The following is a 25,592-nucleotide window of genomic DNA, read 5'->3' as shown; positions in this document are numbered from 1 at the left end:
CCTATATTGAAGTATCAAGGCAATACTTAATTATGGTAAACATTTAATACCAAATGAACTAGATTTTTCTGTAAGTTGGTACAGCTGCAGAATTTTGGCGACAATACAATACAAATCATTGTTTTCTGTCAAGTTAATTCATACAAGGAAATGTTAATGTTTAGCTTGTACTTTCCTAAAGGCATTATTGGTGCTTAAAGAAATTTCTGGGACTCAGAGGATAAGAGATTCAGAGACTGTTGGGGGAGACATGTTAGACTTCTACCGTGCTGGGTAAATAAAGAAGTGAGAAATCACATATGCTTGGAACAGGCTTTTGAATTGTCCTATCCTACTCATATATTCACTCTGTGGCAGAGGAAAACTTACTTCACTACAGTCCTGTGGTACACTGATAGGAGAATCGTCAACTAAATGAAGCCCCTGCTGGGTGTTACCTAAAGCTCTTCTTAAAATATTCACACTGGTATGTTCAAATGGATCTGCCATATTCAACATATTCCACCACAGAGATTTCCCTTTTATAATGCAGAGCCAGAAAATAATACAGTTACCTTTCACAACGTATTTCATTTTGTCTTCTCACACTGGCAATTGACACATATAATATAAAAGTAAATTAGACAGGTATTTGGCAAAGTTAGAAACTGTATTCAAGTACCACTTTCTACCATAAGTATGATTTAATACATTAAAAAAATCTTTTTAAGTTTGATGCTTGACAATAATTTTTTGTAATTTAAGCAGCAAAAGGGAGAAATCCAAGGCTCTCCAAGTTCTCGCATTAACTTGTATATTAACATTTTTAGTAAATAAATGCTCTGACTTAATAAAGTATGTGTTTCTTCACTAAAAAAAACAGACACCACTATGGTGAATAAACAGTAATATATTTATATGCATACTTGCAAAAATATCAATTATTAACACAATGGTTTCGTATTCTATTCGAAGCTAATATAATCTGCTTGAGAAAAACTATATAAAAATAATCAAGTTCCTTCTAAAAATAACACTTAAACATGCTAAGGATGACTAATCTGTTGATATTTAAATAATGGTCTTACATGAGAATTAAGTTTCTTTTTTAAAATGTTAATATTTTGCTTTAGAGAATGAGATATGGAGTTCTAGCAGATGTCAGGACATGGACATCTCCTGGTCAGCCAAGGACTAAATCATATCAGCATAACAGCATTTAAATTTTTAATACATCAATTTTCCAAATGCACAGCACTGACCTGTGTAAATAAACTTTTCTAATATGTATAAAGGATTTAGCTTTGTCTCCAAGTGGAGCTTGGTTTTAGATCAAGGAAGTTCCCATAAGAAGGGAGAACAAAAATATAGTACATAAACCTTTCCACAGTGTTCCCTGAAGTGTCAATTAAAAATTGTTCTTCCATCAAGCAACTGTGAATCCACATTTTTTAATGATAATAAAGCAGGCAGGACGGTTTTTTTCTTTCTTCCTGCCAAATAATTCTAGCTTAATTTAACTGTACCTAATGTGAGGACAGAAGACCAAAGATAGGCTATTGCATTAGCATAACCGCCAAGAATAATAAAATAGGAAAGAAAAAATGATAAACAGAGCAAGGAACATAAAAGCACTTAAAACTTTATAAGCAATATTGTTTTAATAATCATGCAAATAGAACATTATCCAAATTTCACATTCCTACTTCTTTTATCTGCAAAGTCATGCCAGACAGTTCCCTTATAGAAATAAAAATTGATTTGGGACTCACAATTCTGATTAAATCTTGCTCAACATTTAGATCATAAGAAATTTAAATACAATATAAAAAAAAAAAAAAGAAAAAAAAGGAACCCTTTCAATAATGAAAGCATTCAGTAAGACTAATAGAATCTAACCATTTAGGCTCCAAGGTAACAACTAATGGTATGTATCCAGGAGCAAAGAATTATTAATACAATTACTTCACGAATTAAAAAAATCTCTTTTAAGTGAACAAGAAGAGATTTTTCCTTTCCAGAGAATGGATTTTAAAGCCATCAATTCATTACAATTAAAAAATGAAGAAAACTTCATTTAGGGCTCAAAACACGTTTTCATAATAAAAGAATACAAAGTAAATTCTACATTAGTAAGATTTCTGATTTTGTATTTCTTAACTTGAAGCAAAATTCTTTTCCATGATGGAGAAGGACTGTTTTGTGAAGTCGTAATTGTTTAATCTGTATCAAATTCATAAATATCTTCCCCATTCAGATATTTTCAGTGTAAAAGCATTTGATATGACATAATTTGACCTCATAATCTGGTCTAAGGACCTACTGTAATTAAACAGTGAAAGAGGATACCTGGTGAAGAATAAAGCTATTTTAAGGTGGGAGAAGAAAACAGGCCTTTGAGAAGATCAGTTCCTAAGTGCCAGGTACTTTATATTCAGTATCGTTTGAAAGCATTGGCCATGACCCTAAATTGAGGCCATCATTACCTATATCTTAAATAAAGATGGTGGGGGGTGGGGAGGAAGAGTCCTCACAAGAATCTAGAAAACTAGGTAATATTATTATTACCCCTCTATCTCTTTTTTGAATAGATGAAGAAAACGAGGCCCAAAGAAGCTAAGTAATTTGTCCAAGGCCCTCATGTAGCTAGCTGTTCAGTGGGGCAGATCACGATGAATCTGACTGGCCCCCTGAATCCAGGCTCTTTCTTCTGAACCGTGCTGCTTCTTATAGGATGCAAATACTCTAAGACAGTCCTCCAAACCCGTGGGGAGAGGAATGCAGATGTATACACACATGCATACATATACATGGATGCACATATACATACATGCATATATAATTTTTCCTTGCTATGAACTTTCTGTTTTAAGCTCTTTCTGGTGCAGCTTTAAGTTCTGGGGCCCAAATGGATAGCACTGCATTAACCCTGGGAAGGCTTAGAAATACCAGTCGATGGTATTGACAAGTGTTCATGAAGTACAGTAAAACCTCTGAGGCTTGTATGAGGTTCAAAAGCACGCACCAAGAAAGTTTGTTCAGAACGAGCCATAAGACATATCAACTCCTAAGGTACGAAACAAGGTTTCCTAGAAGGGCCAGCTGAACTTACTGGGCATTCTTCAAAAGTTAAGTCTTCTAAAATGACCATAAAAATTCAAACAGTGACGTACAGAGTCATGATATAAAATGTTTGGAGTTGAAAAGAAACTGCCTATACCTTTCCCACACTATGCCAAAAAGCTCCCCAAATTTTATCTTTTAAAAATACTACGTAGTAAAGAATCAAGGGCAAAAAGAAAAAAAAAATCTATATCTATATCTATATCTGAAATATAGGCAAAAAAGAATTTGCATGAGCAGGTCCAAGTATACTACTCATGATTTCACTTGGGGATGTTCAAAAGTGAGAGAAGTTATCAATACTGAAAAATATCAGTATTATCAAAAAGATAATAGCACTTGAGGTTTTCAGTACAGGCCTAGAAATCCATAGCTAAGAGGAAAGTAAAAGAGTGTCCTGGCAGCTACACTGATACTGTCTTCTCAGATTTGCTGCATTAATCCAACCATATTAGTATCATAATTGATTCGATCAAAAGACTTACTAAAGAAAATCAGTGTGCTTCAGTCCAACATCCTACACAGTCCAACAGTAGGCCTCTGCATATTCCAATGGAGTCAAGTACTTAGGAGAGGTCAACGAAACCTTCGAAAAAAATCATCATACTTTGTGTATATAGTTATTAACTGAATACTCTCCCTGACTAAAGAGAAGCTAACAGAATCTTGTGAAATGTGAATTTTGGACAATAATTCCAAATTAAAAGAAAGCAAAGCAAGTTGTTTTAAACCACTGCATCTTGGAAAGAGACAGGTGCAAACACAAAAGGAAGACACCACAGTCCACTAACAAGGAGCCAAAAAAAATATGCATTACAGCTAGCAAGAGTCACTGATGGCCAATCACCTGCGATTTTCATCCAGCACATCCAAGATCTGCTGGTAAGCCCTACGGGTGGAAGACTGGATAAGCGACAAAATGCCTCGAGCAGAGGAAAGATTAGCTCCGTCTTCAGGTAACATTGGGGGAGGACAGACCCGAACCTGTTGTGGCGATGGTGTCACACTGTTTACACAGCACAGCAAATGAAGAGAAAAACACTCAAGTCAGATATTTGTAAAACTTCAGCTGATCAGTTTCCCCAAACACTTAATATTTTAAGGATTATCTTAGTTTTCTTGTCCCTTTTCCCACCCTTCACTTTCCCCTATGAAAACAGTCAAACCAAACAGGTTAAAAACATATTAAATTGTTTTAAAAAAACAGCTACAATGCAACATCTGTGACTGTGTAGCTTTACGCATCAAATTAAACAAACTGAATATGAAAAAACAACTTTGGAGCAGGAAGAGAACTACAGCAAGCAGCAGTGGGTTCAACCCTGAGCTTTGGAGAAGCAGCATTCATTACTCGATGTATGTAATCCGATCCAGTCAATCAAACCTCTAACAACCAACACTGCACTGTGACTTATGGATGGTGAGAAGATTAAGACAGAGAGTTCTAGTATACAGGTGTCAGAGTTCAAACACGTGAATCGAAATGATTCCATGAAAATGCCATTGCAAATACTTCACAAAGACAAGGAAGCAAGCTGAGTTTATGATGTATGAATTAAAAATGATTTAAAGTTTCACAAAGCTGTAACAAAAAAGCATTTTGATAGCTTAATTATATTAAAGCATATGGTCTCTAGCTAAATGACTAAAAACATAAAACTACTCCCAATTCTGTGCGGAGAGTGAACAGAGAGGCAAGAGAGTTCTTAAATTATCCAGATGGATGTTAAACAACCATTTCTGGGCTTCTTGGTGACATAATCTTAATCATTCTTTCCTGTGTAAGCTGAGAGTCACAATTTCTTTGGCTCCATTGCCAGTGCTTCATAAAAGCTGAACATATTTGAATGAAGCAATTTTACAGTTCTAACATAAACTCTGGAGCTTGGTGTATTTTCACAGAGTAGTTTAATGTTAGGGCATGATCAGTTGTGTGAGGTATTTAAGTGATACCAGGACTTGGCCATCTGGTTTGTTACATTAAGAGGCTTTGTTGCAATAAAAGGACCATGACCCTGGGATGTGGGCTCAACGCTTTTTCTCGGTGTCAGTGCAAAAGCGCCTTAGGCTAAAACTCATCCCTGTGTACTTCATCCAAAAGAATGAAAGTGGAACAGATAGTGAACAAATGAAAAGAGAGAAATCTTTCATTTTGACTTGTGTAATATTTTCTAACTCAACATGCATTTTGTTTGGAAACCACAACATAAGTGGGATCATTTTTGAAAGGACAGCTGACATCTAATATTGTTCCCGGAGTCCCCAGAACATTAAAAACAAAATCCACAATTTTTTAACTTTGAAAGTCTTGATGATTCAAAGCAAGAAGTATTATAAATAAGAAAGCCATGTTTTCCAAAGACGATTTAGAAGAAAAAAATCTAAGCTATAACTTCACATATTGAGACATTAATTTATCAGGGCTAATTCACCACAGGAATTTGGCCTGTTGTTGTCAAGATAAATGCAAAATTTTGGGTGCTCATGGATGATTACCCTAAATGTCTGTCCAGAGATTCTGTAATATATATAAGCCAATTTATCAACTGACCCATGATACATGGCCAAACCCATATTAAGCATCCAAGAAGAGTAAATCTGGGATACAAAGTCTAGGTACTAGCCTTGTACTCAGCCCTCTCTTTAGGGAGCACAGGGAAAACCTAAGCTTCTTGCTCTTTGTGAGAGAGCAGACTGAATTCATGTTAGAAACGTGTCACCAGAAGCTGGAATAAGAAGGCCAGTTCTATAACTATAAACAAACAATCCAACTTAACACTCTCTTGATAGAGCTGGCAACAAACTTGGTTTTACTTAAATTGTAAAAGACTGACCAATATAATATTCTGATATAATTGAAGTTTTTTGTCTTTGCATTTTGGAGCTTAAATCAAACATCTGACACATCATTCTGCATCAGTAAATACATTAGCTAAACACTAATATATTAAAGACTATAATAATCAATATTTAGAATTATCATCTTGGAGCAACAATGTCAATAAACCAAATCCAAATTCATGACAGAAGTTTGACGGATTTTTGTCCACTAAAAATTACAGAAGGGTTACTTCCTTTGAGAGAAATAACTTTGTCAGAAACAAGTAAAAGGAACTATTTATTTAACGTTCTAAAAGTACAAGTATCTCCTATCTGTACACAGGAAATCAGGTGGCCATTTATAAATTAGTCAAGGAAAAACAGAATAACTGCAAAGAATTCTTAGGAAGGAATGCACAGAAGGTTGAGTTTGAAAACAGTCTATAAGATCTCTGCTGATTCTAAGATTCTATGCATGATGATATGAAAATTGGAATATGATAACAACTGAAAAAACCCTACATGATCTTCAACTATAACTTAATAAGAAAAAACATTTATATAGAAGGATAAAAGATGAAATTAAGTCCTTATCAATACTAGCAAAGACATTTATTTCATCAAAGACCAAAATCAAAAACATATTTGGATTTCTGGTTGTTTCTCAAAAGAAGTTAAAGTTCCAAAGATTAGTAAGAACTTTAACTTACTTTTCAGTATTTATTTGATAATCCTTCATAAACACCAAAAATAGAACAGGAACTATTTTTAAAACTGCTAACCACTTTGGGCAGTATATGTATAGATAAAATGTCCTTGACTAACATTTCCATCTATAGTTGAACCAAATGATTAAATTACAAATGACTAAAATTACCATAATTAGAAGTAATAAATACTTTAGCAATTTTTGTTCTTTTTAAAGCTTTAAGTGGTCTTGCAGGTGTTTTTTTACGAATAAATTTAAGAACAACAACAAAAAAAGCAAGCCCATTTTAGTAATCAGCCTGACTGGCATCAATTGTGGAAGGAAACAGTGTTTAGGTTTTTTATCTCTGTCTATTCTGTCCACACACAGGTGTACGGATTTTAGTTTTGACAAGCGAATTATTGTGAAAAGCAAAAAAGTAAACCTATTGCCAAGGCACTGGGATTATTAGAGCAAATGTTATAATATTAGTAATTAAACAGAAATGTACTTTGATAATAAATTGATCCAAGTAACGTTATAAAACAGCAAAATGTCTTTGTCTTTTTCTTTTACAAAAGATTAGGAAATTTTGAAGAAAGTGCTCATGTTTACTGTTATCATTTCATCAGTAATAGATCTACCTCATGCTTATATGAAATCTTACTACATGAATGTTAAGTAAACAACACTAGCCAATGTGAGAACTAAAATTTATATGAAAATTTATTTGGCACAACTATGTCATTATTAAAAGATCAGTCCAAAGTCAAGTACCTCTTTCCCCAAGGGTTTTCACAGGACCAATGTTTCTCAAACTGTGAGGGTATAACCTCTTTGCTGAGGCTCCAACCTCTTCCAAAAACAGTAAAAGTAAAATCATGAAAAGGGGGAGAAAAAATTTTCATGGAAACACAAATTTTGTACCATTTTTCTTGAAAACATTTAAATTTTAATTATTTATTTGACAGAGATAGAGACACAGAGAGAGAGAGAGAGAGAGAGAGAGACAGACAGAGAGCTTAAGCAGGGGGAGCTGCAGGCAGAGGGAGGGGGTGAAGCAGGCTCTCCACAGAGCAGGGAGCCTGATGTGGGGCTCAATCCCAGGGCCTTGGGATCATGACCTGAGCTGATTGCAGATGCTGAACCAACCACCCAGGTGCCCCATTTCTCTTGAAATTTTAAATAGGAAACCTTAATTTTTTGCCACTATCTGAGGCAATTCCCTGGTTCCTAGAAGCATATTAAGAGAAAAACCAACTTCTGTGACTCAAGAACTGCCACAGCTATTAAATTCCTATACAGTGGGCTAAAATATCCCCACAAGAGGTCAGTCACTCCCACACCTTGTTCTATCACACTTACAGAAAGAATTGGTTTAAGTGATTTCAAAACATTCTTCTAAGCATTTTAATCTATGGAATTAAAAAAAAACCCATCTTAATGACAAATCACTCTTAAATCCCATTCTCCTTCTGTATGAAAATAAGAAAAGATAGTGTGCTAAAATTGAAAAAAAGACTGGAATTACCCGAACCTGGTTAAGTTGAATCTATAGAGAACTAATATACCAACCAAGGCAAAATAAAGAAAAATAAAAAAGGATGCATGGTCCTTATGTGCAAATTATTCCATTTTACTTTACTGCTACACTCCAAATCATACATAACTTCCTTAATTGATCTAGCTCTTTTTTTTTTTCCTTAATGAAGTGTATGTTGACAATTTGAGAAATTCTAAAACCCAGGTACTGAAAAGCCAAACAGTAAGAGCATTAGGGTATTATACGATGATAATTACTTGGTGAAATATTAGTATAACATACGCCTGCAAAATTAAAACAACTCCTAGTTGTGAAAAGCAGAGCAGATAAAATCTTACGTGTACTCCGGTGCAGAAATCGACGCCTGGAACCTTGAAATTTTATTTCTTGGGGCAGAATCTGATCTGTGCCACCTTAAATAATAATTATGCTTCTTTTACATTCAGCTTTTATAACAGAAAGAAAAGCTAGATACAAGTCTACTGTTCAGAATTCATTTTTGTGTCAGTAGTGGACAACAATCAATCCTACTAACTCTTGAAAGCAATTAAGAGAACAAAGGCCAGTGCTCTTGCTCTTCGTCTGTATGTACTTCTACTCTTCAAGCCAAGGAAAAAAATAAAATGGAGGCAGGCAAAGGTTCATGCATAATGACACACAGTTAATTTTACATTACAAAGAAGAGAGTAAAGTAGGTAAAGACAAAAAAGGTTTAGTAATTACATTAGTGCAAGTAAAATGTAGCTGTTTTACATCAATAATCTCTTCAATACCACATTACCAACACTGAATATATAACAGGGCTCATTATATAAAATTCCTCATGTTAATTACATGTAGATTCTAACAGATGAATTATAAATTTTAAAATTAATAATGGTAGGGGAAGAAAAAGCAAGGTTACATTATTAACAAAAAGATGGTTAAGTATCTTACCATGACATGGTAACATACGAAAAATGAAAGTATGGTTAATGTAAATATGGTAATATAAGAATTTCATCGTGAAATGTATAGTTAAATATGCATGTTATTTTTGCCACCAAAAATTAAAACATGAGCTTTTCAGTTTTATTAAACAGCTAGAAAGTGCCATTAAGAAAACTTAAACACAAAAATTAAGAAAACTTAGTTAACTCTCTAATCTTCTCTGTTTTGAGGAACTTAAGTTATTGGTAACTACAAAAACACCTATGAACTAATCATCTACTCTAAATTATACCTCTCTAGGCTGGTTTTCAAACATAGTAAAGCTGTTTCCTTTCTCTTCAACTCAACTATCAATAGTTACTTAAAAACCAAAAGTAATGCTATCCTATAACAGTCCTGTCTTTCTCACTGGTGTGAAATTTCAAATTTATTAGAGACCTAAATAATAAGCCACATCTTCATATAACAGAAAAGTTTACTAGAAACCTTCGCTACGTTGTAAAATATTTCAAATAGAGAATAACAAAAGCCCTTCCGTATACACTTAATCATTCTGATAGGTACTAAGTATCAAGAAGCTATCCTAGCCAGCAACTATGTAGTCTTTTTTTACCATTTGTGTAATATATCTGAAAATATTCTAGAAAAATGGATTTCATGGACCAGCTGATATCCCTGCCAACCAGGTTATCTTCAGAGAAACATAATTACCATAAAAAATTTCATATTAATGGTTGAACTTTTCAGGTACTTCCTGAAGGAGAAGATTTCACTATCTTTCTATATAACCCTTCAGAATAACTAGAACACTTTGGGAAACGTTTCAAGATTTTCCAAGAAATCAGAGCAGTTACAGTCCTCCTTTGCGCCTACTACAAAGAAGAGAGAGCCTAATCCCATCAAAGCCCCTCTGCATCCCTATATTCTTCAGTCAGGTCCAAACTAGAACTTGGTGTAGTTTCAACACAAATGGTATATTGTACTGTCCTGTACTTTAGTTCTATATACATTTAAGTGTTTTGCTTTTATCTAGATTTTCAAACTCTGAGAGAGATGCTCCATCCCCTGATTCTGTTGTAGCTCCCAGAGAAGCTAACAGGATGGTTCATGATGAATGAATTCATGAAAACTGACCCAAAATGGAATGAGGCAGATATATTAATTTACATAAACATTCTAAATCATCTATTTAGAAAAGCCACAATCACCAATAGATTTGAGACTTAAATTCTAAAGAGATTTTAAAGGGATAGTTTATCTGTAAAAAACCATTAACTTTAAAGAAACAACAACAACAAAAAACATCTGCCTGATCTAAAACATCTTATAGTGGGGTAGTTTTAAGATCAGAGTATGATAATACAACCAAATGAAAACATCTAAACAAACAGCCCTTTAAACAACATACTTGTATTTTTGGAAAATGAAATGGATCTAACAATTCAATGACTCACTCAGTAGGCAGAGAGCTAAACAATAATCCATGAAAAGTAAAACAATTCCACTTGCCTAAGCTACATGGTTTACCATGGCTCATTGGAAGCAGAGCTGGAAGGGCTAGTTCACAATCTGAAGACAAACTGAGTAACTTGAAAATAAAGACACTTGCTTAAAGTGTTTTTTTGTTTTGTTTTGTTTTTTCAATCTACATGCTAGATAAACATTTTTGAAGGCTGCACAGAACTGAGCACTTACATTTATCAATTTCTCTTAAGTACACTTAATAAACAATTCCCAAAATAAGTAAATCATACTTCTAGAATTCTGCCATCCACATTGAAGAGGATAATGCTACTGGAAAGTTCTCACAACATATTTTAAGGCTATAAAAATAACCGCAAAAATGTAAAATTGATGTAAATGTAAAACAGATTTCCAACACTTAAAAGCAAATCATTTACTTTTTTCTCAGGTTCTTAGGCACAAAACACATACTTTTTTCTTTTTTTAATATTTGGGAGTTAAAAAAAAGAATTATTTAGAAATAGATAGGAGAATACATGAAGAAAACTAATAAAGGAGATACACTGCTCAGTGGTTCTACTCACATGGAGTCAGCTCTGACCAGCTGTCCGTTTTGGCGAACGGCATTTTCACTCATAGAGCGCTCTCTTTTTAGCCTGCCAACTGCACGGATCTGTGAAGCACAAAGAAAAAGAGAGGAATAGAAAATATTCTTAGTAGCCTAGTAGCTCTTTAGTATCAAAAGAAGCTTAATCCAAGGCTACTCACAAAATTTACAAAGAGCAGGAGTACAAGACAGGTTAAAAACAACAACAACAACAACAAAAACCCTACCTATTATAATGCAGATAAACCTAGGAATGCTTTTTAACCTCCTGAAAAAACCACCTCTGGTTTCTATTTAAGTATCAACTTACTTGGTACAATTATATTTTTATTTATTATAATTAAAGGCATATATATTATAGGAAATGGGACGTATTTGTATTACAAATAAATGTTCCAGGCTTCTGGGACTAAAGCAAATTCAAATTTGGTTGCATATTTGAAAACTAGACCAAATAAATAAATAAATAAATAAAAGCCTTGGTACTACCTTAAAAGTTTTGGCATTCCAGAAATAGCCACACACTCCCAACCCACATGCTGTTCTTACAGAATGTATCACTGACCTTCTCCATTAAAGGGATAGGATTTATGTTCCCTTCCTTTGAAATTGGGAGGGCTGGTGACTGCTGTAGAGGTGATGCGATGTGGTTTCTGAGACCAGGTCATACACAGCAATAAGGCTTCTTTCTGCCTTTCTTCACTAAACTGTTCATGTTTGGAACAATGGCACCAGGATGTGAAGATTACGAGTCACATGGAAAGGCCATGTGTAGGTGCACCACCAGCAACTGTAGCTGAGGTCCCAGACAACAGCCAGTATCAACAGACACCTGAGTAAACCATCAGCTGATTGTAACTTGGGCTGTAGAGTCATCCAAAGTCATCCCTAGCTTTGAGACTTCCTAGCTTAGTCCCAGGTATTGTAAAACAGAAACAAGCTTTCCTCTTTATGCCAGCTGCAATTCTTCACACACGGAATCCAGGTCCATGAGCAAGATGGAATTTTGGTTTTTCCTTTTTCTTTTAAGTTACTTAAGGTGGTTTAAATACAGAGCAATAGAACAATGATAAATCACTAACTTTCCTGTTTGTTTAGGGTTTTTTGTTTTTGTTTTTAACTAGAAACAGCCTTGGCAACTTCATGGTTTAAGAAAAAAAAAAAGGTAAACTTTAATATAAAGGACAACTGGTATGTGAACCAAGGGACTTGAAAGTTAAGATTTTTAAAAATGCAAATCAGTGCCTACTGATGATTTTTTTAAAAACTTGAGAGTAGACAATCAGGTTACAAGCACCTTCAATGGAGAATAAATCCAGATTCTACGACAACAAAATTTAAAACCATACTATGAAGCACATAATTTCAGAGCATGGTTTAGATTTGGTTATGGGTTATGAACCATTTATCCACTTGAGCAAAAGAAAAAAAAAACACTTCTAGAGACAAAAAAGGAGTCAGTCTGAAGCCTACCGTAAGAGCTCTTTACAGTTAAACCAAAAATAAAAATTCCTTTAAAGCAGTATATATGTGTATGTATGTGTATATATATACACACACACATATATATAGGTGTTAAGTTATATACAACTTAAATATATATATAACAATATATTGTTATACATGCATATAAATGCAATATATATAGGTGGTGTATTTATTTCTGTATCTCTATCTCTATCTCTTAATACCACTTCAATCAAGTACACTTGATTCAGAGAGCAGTACTGGTCTGTGAGAATCCCTGCGATCTCTCCGTTCCATCTCCCCAGAGAACAGTTCTTCCATGCTGCAGGGATCAAGATGAATCCTCTACTAGATCAGAACCATTCTGGCTGTTGTGGTGTGAGAACTAAGATTAAGCAGGGCAGGCAGTGACAATAGAAAACAAATTAGGTCAATGACTTCAACACAGCCTGGAAACTAGAGGATCCTAAGTTTGCTATTTTCACCATTTGAAATCTGATTTAAAGATAACTTCCCCGGAACACTAAGCCTGATACTACTGCCATACTGGAGGGAAAAAGCAACTTCAGACAAAAGCATACATTTGTCAGGGGCGCCTGGGTGGCTCAGTTGGTTGAGTGACTGCTTCACGGGGAGTCTGCTTCTCTTTCTGACCTTCTCCCCTCTCACTCTCTCTGTCTCTCTCTCTCAAATAAATAAATAAAATCTTTAAAAAATATATACATTTGTCATGCCTTCTAATACGACCAACTGGTATCCTGTAATACCAAAGTGCATGGACACAGCACTTTGTGTGATAAGGAACACCATCTTTTAAATATTTCCACCCTTTAGTTCGGTCATGGGGGTCGTTTTTTCAATTCAAGGTTTTTATTTATTTTTTAAAATTATTTTTTTCCAGCTGTATTGAAATCTAGTTGACAATTCAAGGTTTTTAAATGTCATTCAGAACCAACAAGCACTGGTTACCCATTTAAAAACTTGTGTTCTGGGGCGCGTGGGTGACTCAGCCCGTTAAGCAGCAGCTTTCGGCTCAGATCATGATCCCAAGGTCCTGGGATCGAGCCCCACATCGGGCTCCCTGCTCAGTGGGGAGAATGCTTCTCCCTCTCCCACTCCCCCTGCTTGTGCTCATTCTCTCTGTCAAACAAATAAATAAATAAATAAAAATCAATAAATAAAAATAAAACTTGTACTCAGTTCTGAAGCTGAGAAAGTTTCCCAGCTTCAGGTAACTTCCTGCAGGCCTTAGGGTCTTCTGTGTCTGATAATAGGCTTAAAATTCCTCCCTCCTCATTTATACGGCCTAAGGGATGCTAAGAACACTAAGAACTGTCATGATTTGGTTATTTTGCAGTTTCTTGCCCAGATCAGTTTATTACTTGGTTGCTTTTATTAGTTCCCTGCAGGGAGAATCATCAAGCGATGGTCATGTCCTAGAGTGGCTTCCAAGTACAGATTAGGTATATTGAAAGGGTTCATCAACTTCCTCTCTACCAGCCAAGCCTCCAGATTTTATAAACCCTGTCTATGTGAGGCGATTATCTGCATCATGCTTTAAGCCTTCTTCATGGGTTCCCTTGGGTTCTTCAAGCCAGTTTAGGAATTTAAGTGCAGTTACTTTCTGCAAACTTATTGTGTCAGACAACATTTTAGACAATTTCTACAGCCTTCTTCATAAGCCACCTTCTTATAGTCTCCTTTCTTGCCATAGGCCAGTGGTTCTCAAGGGTGATTTTGCCCTCAAGGGGACATTTGGCAATGAATGGAAAGAATTTTTCCTTTATTTTTATTATGATGAACTACACATAACATAAAATTCACCATTTTAAACTACTATACAATACAGTGTATTTGATTGTGTAACCATTGCCTCTACCTAGCTCCAGAACATTTTTATCACCCCAAAAGAAAATCCTATAATGATTAAGAAGTCATTCCCAATTCCCCTTTCCCTCAATCTGCTGGCAACCACTAATCTGCTTTCTGTCTCTATGGATTTGCCTATTGGATATTTCATGTAAGTGAAATCATAAAATATATGGCCTTTTCTGTCTGGCTTCTTTGATGTAGCATAATGTTTTCAAGGTTCATCCATGTTGTATAATGTGTAAGTACTTCATTCCTTATTATGGCTGAGTAATATTCCACCAATAATATTCCACCAATAACAGATACACATTTGGTGTAACTATTCTTCAGTTGATGGACACTGGGATTATTTCCACCTTTTTTTAGCTATTAGAGACATTTTTGATTTTCATGATTTGGAGGATTCCTCTGGCATTTAGTGCACAAGGATCAAGAATGCTGTTAAACACTCTACAATGCAAAAGGAGAGCTTTCACCACAACAAAGAATTAGCAGGTCCAAAATGTCAACAGTGCCAAGGCTGAGAAACCTTGACATATGCTGCAAAAGGACTACTAAAGAGTCAATGATTCAGGGGATCTCACTTGATAGGTTCTGACTAGGATCTGAATGAATCATCAGAGCAGCACTCAGGGTCTTATTGGCTTCTCTTTCAATCCATCTTCTAGAAGCTACTAGAACTCTGGTTCTTTTTCCTTTCTCCTCTAGTCAAGAGGCTGATTGTCTTCAAGGCTGCAGGACCCTTCCATGGACTTGAAGTACAGGTCATCATTTTTGCTTTCCTTTCAATAGGTGGTGGGTACTAATCTCTGAAACTGCTTTCTTGCATCTCAGGATTTGGCTCTTGCCACAGGAACTTAACTTTTATAACAATAGTATTTAAACATACAAGCTTTTAACATAAATTAGAACATGTGCTAAACACATTACATGCATTATTATAGTTATTCTCACAATAATCCTAAGTACTCTGCATTATTCTTATCTTTCTTTTAGAGATGAGCCTCAGAATTAATAAATAAGTGACCCAAGGTTATGTCATTAATAAGTAGCAAAACAGCTGTTCAGAATTAGGTCTCATTTTCAACCCAAGTTTTTCACTACGGTGCTAAATACTTTGGGCATCTACCACATTTGACTAAATGTACTCCAACTACTGCAGGAGTAAACCCCATAGGTCTACTAAGGGCAATCCCGGTAAACTTTTTTTCTTAAAAGTAATCACTCAAGAAAATGCCTGACTTGTTTTCAATCAATTATTCTCACCGAGTAGGCAGTTATCTAAAATAGTGGGAGCAGAAAGATCAAAAGGAAAACAAACTCGAAGAATATTAATAGGGAGGGTTTCTCCCCTGGTAGAATCCTCACTCCAAAACATTATTATCCACAGCAGTAATTTCCACTGGGAACTTTTATGTAGGGGCTAAGAAGCAGGGCCTCTCACTGAAAGCACGTGGTGATACCTTTCATCTTGCAGACAATTCTATTACCCTGCATTATTCTTGGCTATTGAGAACTTTGTATCTTCTGTGTGTGGGTGTCTCTCCCTCACTCATGCCAGGATGCACGAACTCTATCTCACTACACAGGGTCTTACACAAAAGCTCAAAGAAAGTTTGTTAAATAAATACAATTCTACAAGTACTTCAGTGCCTTTTCACCATGTGAACACTCAGATTTAGTGCTTTTCACCAAGCATATATCTAGAATGTATAAACTGGCAGCTCTATTATCTCATTACCTCAGCAAAAACTCCCAAGCTAAGAAAAGGCCTCCCCGGTACTAGGACACTGGACTCCTCTGGGTTGTATGGATACTTTACCCTCTTGGAAAGGACTAACATGAACAAATGACACACAGGCAGTTCTGCCATCAGTAAAAACATATGTTTGCATATTGTCTTATGCTAGCTTCATGACAACACAGAAGTTCAGTGTAAAAGCTGCAACTCTAAGTATCATCACAGAAAAGAAATTTTACAAAATTGGCTCTGAATCCATGGGAGAGGCAACATCTGAACTTTGCTACTAACATCTCATTAGTCCAATCTGCCATATCTCAGTCAATAGGGCTATTCATGTTGCTAAAAAGCTAGTCAGGCTTTTTAGCAAGCTAGATTAGGTAGTATTAAGGGAAAAAAGAGCTTTCCTTGTCCTCTTTGCCAGACTTCTTTTGTAATAAAGGGATGTATTAATTTTCTATGCTAAACTTCCCAACTCTTTCAGTATTGCTTAAGGTATAACTCCTAGCCATGAAAGTTCTTCCATCTAGACCATGTGAATGTTAATGATTCCACAAAACTTCCATTTTCCTGAGACAGAACATTTAAACTTTAAAAAATAGCATAATATCTATTTTTTTTTTAAGATTTTATTTATTCATCAGAGAGAGAGAGAGGGAGAGAGAGCGAGCACAGGCAGACAGAATGGCAGTCAGAGGCAGAGGGAGAAGCAGGCTCCCTGCGGAGCAAGGAGCCCGATGTGGGACTCGATCCAAGGACGCTGGGATCATGACCTGAGCCGAAGGCAGCTGCTTAACCAACTGAGCCACCCAGGCGTCCCATAAAAAATAGCATAATATCTTATTTGGGTTATCTATGTAGCAGAATTTATGGCAAGCAATGGTCCATGTGGAAGGCTTTCATTACATATTGCTAATGTAGGAGTTACAGCTTTCAATCTTCTTTACCTTTTGCTTTTACCTATATTATTTCAAATTCACTTGACATTAAAATTGTACTTACTTCTTCATTTTGAGGGGTTGGAGGAGGTCTTTCTAAATCCAGAAAATCTAGTGGTCTTTCACTTAGCGTAAGTACACGAGGTGGTGTTTTTAGTGCCAGAGGTTTAAAGGGAGTTGACTGAATAAGGTCAAGATCTGCTGGTCTTGAAAACGGAATGTCTTCATTATTTCCTAGGAGTGTAAAAAAAAAAAAAAAAAAAAAGGAAAGGTTTTGAAAAGACAGTGGTTTCATTAAAATGTATCTGCCACTACACACCCCCAGAATAACTAAAATTGAAGACTGACATTTCAAAGTGTTGGCAACGATGTGGTGCAATGGAAATTCTCATACACCACTGATGGGGACATAACAGGTACAATCAATTTCAAAAGCAGCCTGACAGTTTTTCATACAGTTAAATATAACTTATGGTATAATCTAGCAATTCCACTCCTAGATATATGAAAACACACATCCCTACAAGAACATGTATTAATGAGGCTTTATTCCTAACAGCCCCAAACAGAAAACAACCCAAATGTTCATCAATAGCTGAATTCACAAACAAATTATGGTATATTCACATAGTGGAATACAACTCAGCAAAAAAAGGGAATGAAAAATTGATACAAGCAAGAACATGAAAGAACTTCCAAAAGCATTACACTAAGCAAAAGCCAGACCCAAGAGTATAAACTGTATCAGTCCATTTATATGAAAATCTATAAAAGATGAATCTAGTCTCTGGTTATAGAAAGGAGATTATGGTTGCATGGAATTTAGGGGGAGGAACTAAAGGAGATGGGGCACAAGGGAATATTTTAGGATAATGAAAATGTTCTATATCTAGACTGTGGTGGAAGGTCACAAGAGTATATGTATTTGTTAAAACTCATCAAACTTCACACTTAAAAATTACATGTATTTTATGTATGTAAATTATGTATCAATTAGTTGAATTATTAGAAAATACTCTGAAATTTTATTAAACTTTTTTTATTAAACTTTTTGAAAGTAATGTAAAGTTTTATTTCCCATCCCCTTTTCTAAATAATATTTTGAAAAACCCAGAAATTTTCATAAAAATACAAAAAACAAAGATTTATCAGACAACTTTATAAACAAATGTAAAATACCTGCTACAACAATCCTTTCTGGAACCTGCATAATGACACTAGCATTTGGAACTCCTTCTTGGAATCCTTGTTCCAGGTCAGCATTTGGTGGTGCTACCTTTAATTTCTCCGGGACCCTCATCTGCTGACTAATACCTTCGGTGTATTCCATTTCATACTGAATTCGACTAATCTCCGCCATCTCAGCAGCAGTGGGAGAAGGAAAGGCTGCCCCACTCACTCTATGGGCAAAAATTTAAAGACAGGGGTGACTGTTAAAATGTCAGTCTTCTTTACATAGCGAAGTTAGAAGACAATACCTTGTAGGAAGCGCAAAAGGAGACTTCTTATTTGTATTGAACAAGTACAAAGGGAAAGTAAAAGATTGAAGATAATGTTTTCCTCAACATAATGCCTTCTCATTTATCAGCTGAAATGGCACCCTGAAGATATTGGTTAAGAGCAAATTTTAAAATTATTGTATAACTACAAGACAAATGGGCACACACATATACACTCTCCTTCTCTCTGCATAGCTATGCATGCTGCTTATAAAAAATGAATGAAATAAAACTTAAATTAAATTCTGAGGGAAAGCTGCTAGGATTTTATAAAAATGAAATTAGGAATTGCTGTCATGCATGAAGAAAATAAAAACTTTTAATGATGAAAATCAAATTCATAAAGTAAATAAGGCTAATTCTAAATTTATTTTAAAAATGTAGTCCCCTGAAAAATCACAAGATACAAATTCAAACTTCTCTTACTGAATGTATACCTGGTTACTGAGATGCAATGAACACCAAATATAGAATATGTAGCAATAAACCCTTCCTATATGCATTTGTTTCATGGGATTATAAGCTTCACATTAATCTGTATTTAGTATCATATTTACATGTATATTTTTAAAAAGCACGGCATGCCTTTAAGGGGAAGTACAAATGCATGAATAATCTTCTAAATTAGAGAAGGATCCATGCTTCAGGAAAATGCAGAGGAAAGTTACCCCCAAATATAAAATGTTGAAAGAAGTGTAGAAGAGCATGGTTAGCCTATGGCAATCAGCTTTAAAGCCACTATCTCTCAAGCCTATAATACCAGCTCAACTGAATAAAATGTCACTGACCTTCCTAGTGGTGTGTCACTGCTTGTTCTTTTACTCATTTTTAATACAGTAAATACACGTCTAGAATAGCTATTAAGATACTGCTACCCTGTAGTTCAGTTTACTTTATACAACAATTCCCCTACAGATCTGAACTTTTTTGGAGGTGTACATAACAACACGGACACTGCTTTTCCAGCTGTAAAAAAGAAAGAATAAAGATCAGTATTTCAACAATTCATTTATTTAAAAAACCATGAATACAAGTAAATAGATATCTATTTCAAATTATCTTCTAAGACTTGATCTACAAAACCAGTTTTCAGATTTCTCCTAAACAGAGTTATTCTATACCTCAAAAACCATAAAGATGATTTTACACACAGTCACTATTTTATGATTTTCCAAACAGGATAATCAAATGTATATAAGGTCAGAGTAAAAAAAAATTTTTTTTGCCATAAGACTCCTTTTAATCATTATATTCTGAACAGGGGATAAAGTCCTTTTCTTTTTTTAAGGCTTAAGTACAATACAAATGAAAAAATCATGAAGAGAATATAAAGGGCAGAAGTAAATGTATGTTTTTGAGATACCTAAAAAACTGATGTTTGAGTAATGGTTTCTTTAAAAGGAAATGACTTCAAAAGCCAAATTACACTGAATTTTCAGCAAAAGATATTATATATAAATCAAGGGCAATAAAAAGTAAAGATGATATAAAGGTGAGTCACACCTGGGATATTTCCTAAACTCCATGTCAGAGATGTGTTATGACCCTTGAACCACCTCAATAAGATGCTTAGGAGAGTTCTGAGAGGTTGCTCAGAGTGCTAAGCCGTGACAACTGGTTAGTTATGACTGCTAAATTGCCTCCTTTATTCTTTACCAAAATGTGTGAATTTTAAGGATCTGGCATGCAGATGGTTTAAAGACTAAGAAAATAGAGCCAAAAGACAAAATTTTTACTCACAAACGTGTACCAACTACGGCTTGCTATTTGGCACTATCTGCTTCTGTGCTTCATATTAAATCCTTTACCTTGCTTCAATGTGCCTGTGCTGGATTTTGAGCCACTTTTGTCCCTAGGGAAGAAAAACAGGAGCTAATTGAAAACCTACATGAAAACCAACATCAGGAATTCATTGCTGGAAATCCTCTAAATGATAAGTCACCAATGACATACAAACTTACATTAAGAAACTAATACAATAAAGAAAAAATTAACAAGCTTATTACCAATTTTAATCCCACAGACAGGGTCCTATAAGCATTCATTAGTTAATGCAAAATAAAATATAGAACTGCCATCATCTCTGATCTGTATTTAGAAAGATGTGACAGATGAAAAATACTTAGTTTGAAGGACCCATAATATTCATATGTATATACATATATATAAAGGAGAAACAAATGCATTTTGGCTAAATTTTTATTCAGCTATTTTCATGCAATACTTAATTTAATTTCGTATTTATTTCATTCACAACTTTCATTCAATATTTGAGTTTGAACCAGTAATATATGCACATGTTACAAAGCACACAAGAACATTCAGAGAAACAGGGTCCCACCAGACCCTATCCTATAGCGACCAAGGTCCCCACAGGCAATCTCTAATCTTTGTGCATCTTTCTAGAGGAGAAACTCTTCCAATACTTGTGTATAGATGAAGCACAATAAGAGCTTATATTCAGATATGATACTGAAAAGAGACATCTCAAAAGAATTATAGCCTTGGGACACTGTAAGTTGAAGTTTTATAATAAACAAGGAACACATATAACCAGAACATTATCTCTCTAAAATGTGCTATTCTCCCCACTCCATTTACCACATTTCAGTCTTCACTGACTTTGCACCAATACATCCTATTAGTGTCAAAATTTCATTCTATAGCAACATCTTGTCTTATGAGAATCTGTCTGTAAAATAGCACAGACTTAGATCATAAAGACAGATGCTGAAAAGACAACTTCTAGAAAAAGCCAAATTCTCCTTTACCCTATTTGAGCTACTTAAATTTAAAAAGCAAATGGAACTTTTCTAAGGTATAACACTGTAGTGTCCTAATTAGATCAGAATCTATCCCCCCCACGTTAGACTATAGCATTTTTGGTATTATCTTTTGGCAATACATAAAACAAACTTCTCATTTGGAGTTAAGATATTAATTCCAGAGGTTCTGTCATTGCAAACTACTAGTCAACCAGTACATGATTGTCCGTCATATAATTAAGGAGACAAAATCTCTCTCAAAATCACAGATGATCTTAACCTCTAATTTCTAAGCCTTTGAGTTCCCAAACACCAGTAATCTACCAATTTTATATAGTTTTTCCACATTCCCACAGTGCATTTATTCTTACCTACATTTTTTAGCTCAACTTTTAAACATCTTAAATAAATGAATTTTAAAAGGAAACTTTACATCACTACCTTAAACCATACATATAACAAAAACATAACTAAAAGAAAAAACCCTCATCCATATACTATCTAGAATCAAGTCAAATTCCACTCCTGGAGAATGTCCGAAATGTGGGACACAATGACTCAAGCTTGACTTTCTTATTTTCTACATTAGATCACTGGAACCCAGAGAAATAGTCCAGGAAGTCGCAGAAACAACTTGGGTCAAATTGATTGTGGTTGCAAAGATTTATATAATTCTCCAATTATGAAAAAAAAAATCCGGTTCTTTATCACTTATTGTTGTGGATCTAGTTCAAGGTTTTTATATAGGTCACCCTGTTTCCATTCTCTTTTCAAGCAACTATACTTAAAAAAATAAGTGCATTAACAAATCAGGGTATAACAATCCAGGATTAATTACAATTTTGAAAGAAAAGTAACCAAAAACTTGAAAAAACACAAATCCACAAATTTTAAAATAAGGGTATGAATCTACAGAAAACAAGTTTCAAAAGCAGAAGGGAGGAAAGTAACTGCTAAACTTTGTAATCCTTAAAACGAGGCAGCCCTATCGGACAGGAAGGGATAGCACACACAATTTCCTTTTGGAAAGAATAGCAAGACCAATTCCCACGGGTTTGAAACCAAAAAGGTAGCAGCTCCTACACATAATTTAATTACACAGGGAGAAGACTACTTAGTAGTCTTACTAAGTCATTCTAATTCTTTCCAAATCCATTTTCCTGAGGGTTTTTCCTTTGGGATCTCATTAGCTGACGAAATTGACACAGAAAGAAACGTTTTTCATTTAGGGAGAGAAAACACGTAAGGTCCTTCAGGTCGAGTCTCTCCGTGAGTGGACAGGAGGCTTGAATACAACTGGCTCTACTTTAGGGAACAAGGGCTCTGGGGCTTTTCTTATTTGCAGCAATGAAAAGCTGTCACCACTTGGAAAGGGTCGCCATCCCTACAGAGCGCCCCTTGCTCTAACGCCGTAGGACGCGGCCCGGGGTGTTCCTGCACCATCCAAGGGGCCCTGTCCTGCAGGCGAAGGTCAGAGGCTCAGCAGAACCGGGACCCGAGCTTTCCTTCTCCGGCTTCCCAGCTCCTGGAAGGAAACCCGAGGAGCAACTAACTCCCAGCATCCACACCTGGGAGCAAGCGTGCTCACGGACCCACCCGACCCCGGGCCTCCGGCGGCCGCCCAGCTTCCAGCAAAGCCTTCCTTTGCTAACCCGTCTTTCCCGCGAAGTAAAAACAAAAACAAAAAAACTACTTGTCAAGCCGGCTGGCGTCTGGCCCAAGGTCATTCTGAAAGGGGCCAGGGCCTCGGCCGCGAAGGATGAGGGGAAACCCCAGCCAAGCTCCGCGGTCAAGCTCTCAGGAGGTTTCCAGTGTTTCCCAACACGATCCCACCGGGCTGTCAAAATAAGACCCCGAACTAGGGGAGGGGGGGTCGTCAGGTTAGCCCCAAAACGTTCGCGGGAGCTTGTGCTGCTCTCTTCAGGGACCGAGGAGGCGGCAAGATCCTGAGGGAGTGGCAAAGCCAGAGCCCGGGGGTTGGGACTCGCGGCGACACCATTGGGGCGGCCCGGGCCACCGCGGGTAACCTCCTTCGGCCGGAGGGTCATGGCCGCGGCGGTAGGCCCGGAGGCCGGCACGGGCCGCGGGTCCCGCGTCGGGAAGGTATCAGCACTCACCCCTGGGCCCGCTGAAGGGTCCCCGGCGAGGGCTCCCGCCCGCCGGCTCCCGGGGCGTCGCAGTGGGCGCTCCCAGAGGCCGTTGGCCGAGCGCACCGAGGCGCCGGGGCAAAGCACCGGCCTGAGCGGCCCGCAGCGGGCCGGGAGAGATGCGAGAACGGCCGGAACTGGTCCTTGCCGGGAGCCGTAGCTGAAGCAGGTTCGTGGTCATGTGATGCAGGCGAGGGCGGACGTGAGGCTCACGCACAGGAGCAGGGGCAGGGCGACGGCGATACGGGGACATCTTTGTTGAGGGCAAAGAGCGCCAACTGCAAGCAAGAACGCGTCTGGTAGGAGTTTGGTTCACGACTGAAATTTTATTTTATTTTATTTATTTTTTGGGTTCACGGCTGAAATTTTATTCTATTTTATTTTTTAAAAGATTTTGTTTATTTATTTGATAGCCAGAGGTCGCAAGTAGGCAGAGAGGTAGGCAGAGATAGAGGAAGAGAAGCAGGCTTCCTACTGAGCCAAGAGCCCGATGTGGGGGCTCAATCTTAGGACCCTGGAATCATGACCTGAGCTGAAGGCTGAGGCTTTAACCCACTGAGCCACCCAGGCGCCCCACGGTTGAGAAATTTTAATTGGAGTTCGTGATCTGTAAGACTTACATGTTTACAGGGTGGACAAACCTTCCTAGCCAGTTAAAATGACTATTTTTCAGGACTGGTAGTATCAAAATATCTGGCGTGAGGCCTAATACTCCGAATATTTCACCGACTCTGCTGGTGATACTCCGATTTTGATCACTGGTCGAGCTAATTAATTATTAGATGTCTTCCTCAACAGCACCCCTGCCCTGACTGGCTTCACTAATCGCTCAACAAGAGAATGATGGAAAAAGAGAAGTTAGGTTTTGCAGTAGGTACCAGCCTTATTTAGCCTCGGTAGAGCCCTCTCTGGATCTAACCACCCAACTAACTTTCCGTGGGAGATTCAGTACTTTGATCCCCAACATCAGGGCGGGCTGAAGCCAGATGGCGGGATATTTTGTGTAACTAGACTTTAACAGCCGAACAAGGACATGTGCACCAGCGGGTACTTCTCTAGAATCTAAAGATGCTCCAGAGAGGTTGCCGCTTTTCAAAATAATTGAGGAAGCACTTTGAGAATTGTGTTCTTGGGTCTCTTATTAATAGTGGCAAATCATCCTTTCATAAGAATATATAGATTTTAGGAATGATGAGTCATTCCAAACCAATTCTTTTGGGGGAAGATAGAAAGACCAAGCTGGGTAGGCTGTCCATAACCAAGACTTGTAGCAGTGAGGGCCATGCTGCTTCCACCAGCACCCTTCCACTTCTTCATTTCTTGCTATTTGCTTTTTATGCCTGCCCCCTCCCCACAATAAAAACGTTTGAAATAACTTTCAAATGAAAGTTGTGAACCAGTTGCCAGATCCGAAGTCTTCTCCCTTAATTCTGATCACCCTTGATTTTCCTGAATCATTTGATTCTGTTAAAGGAGTCAGTGTGGTACATGAAATCACCAAACATTGGTAGTAGATTCTCAAAGAGGAAAAAACAAAACAAAACAAAAGGACTTTTTCTCTTCCTTACCTAGAAACTCTGCCCCCTTGTTTTTTGTGATAAAGCTTCATGCTGGGTCTTCCATCATTAATGTGGACATTCCTGTTTATGATTTAATCCATTATTGAATATCTTTGCACCCATGATTGCCTCAAATCTTTTGTGGGGAAAAAGTGCCATATAAGTCTACATTAATTAACACATCCATTTAGTATCATCCTGTTGCCCTAGTTCTAGCCATTTCTTTGTAAGTGTCCCTTTGGAGTTTTGATCCCGACAGATTTCAAACTCAGATTTTCTCCTTCTTCCCAATCCAGATAACTTCACCTGATTTTTTTTTTTTTCAGTTAATGGCAAGATTATTTTTTGAGTCCTCAAGTTTCAGAATTCTGAAGTCATCTTTCACTGTCTCTCAAGACCCCATCCTATTAGATTCCCCCACGTCAATGCCAACTCTCCACTTTGTTCTGT

General features: G+C 36.7%; 1 protein-coding gene across 11 annotated transcripts in view; it reads right to left on the bottom strand.

Annotated features, from left to right (window-relative positions):
• Positions 1-23,739, bottom strand: part of MFF (mitochondrial fission factor) — a 31,613-nt gene extending 7,874 nt beyond the window's left edge. The window contains exons 1-10 of one of the 11 annotated variants that reach the window (XM_059393621.1): positions 23,554-23,739; positions 20,412-20,523; positions 19,460-19,637; positions 18,352-18,572; positions 17,237-17,406; positions 11,132-11,220; positions 8,492-8,566; positions 7,388-7,465; positions 3,950-4,108; positions 555-587 (exon numbers count right to left, since the gene is read on the bottom strand). In XM_059393621.1, the coding sequence (XP_059249604.1) occupies positions 555-587; positions 3,950-4,108; positions 7,388-7,465; positions 8,492-8,566; positions 11,132-11,220; positions 17,237-17,406; positions 18,352-18,572; positions 19,460-19,497 (863 nt within the window). In that variant the 5' untranslated portion in view covers positions 19,498-19,637; positions 20,412-20,523; positions 23,554-23,739. The remainder of the gene's footprint in view (positions 1-554; positions 588-3,949; positions 4,109-7,387; positions 7,466-8,491; positions 8,567-11,131; positions 11,221-17,236; positions 17,407-18,351; positions 18,573-19,459; positions 19,638-20,411; positions 20,524-23,553) is intronic. The other 10 variants (XM_059393622.1, XM_059393623.1, XM_059393626.1 and 7 more) reach the window with 10 other exon arrangements.
• Positions 23,740-25,592: the final 1,853 nt, after the last annotated feature.

The sequence above is a fragment of the Mustela nigripes genome, chromosome 3 (assembly GCF_022355385.1).
Source record: "Mustela nigripes isolate SB6536 chromosome 3, MUSNIG.SB6536, whole genome shotgun sequence".
Classification (NCBI taxonomy): domain Eukaryota; kingdom Metazoa; phylum Chordata; class Mammalia; order Carnivora; family Mustelidae; genus Mustela; species Mustela nigripes.
This window is presented reverse-complemented; position numbering and strand designations above follow the sequence as displayed.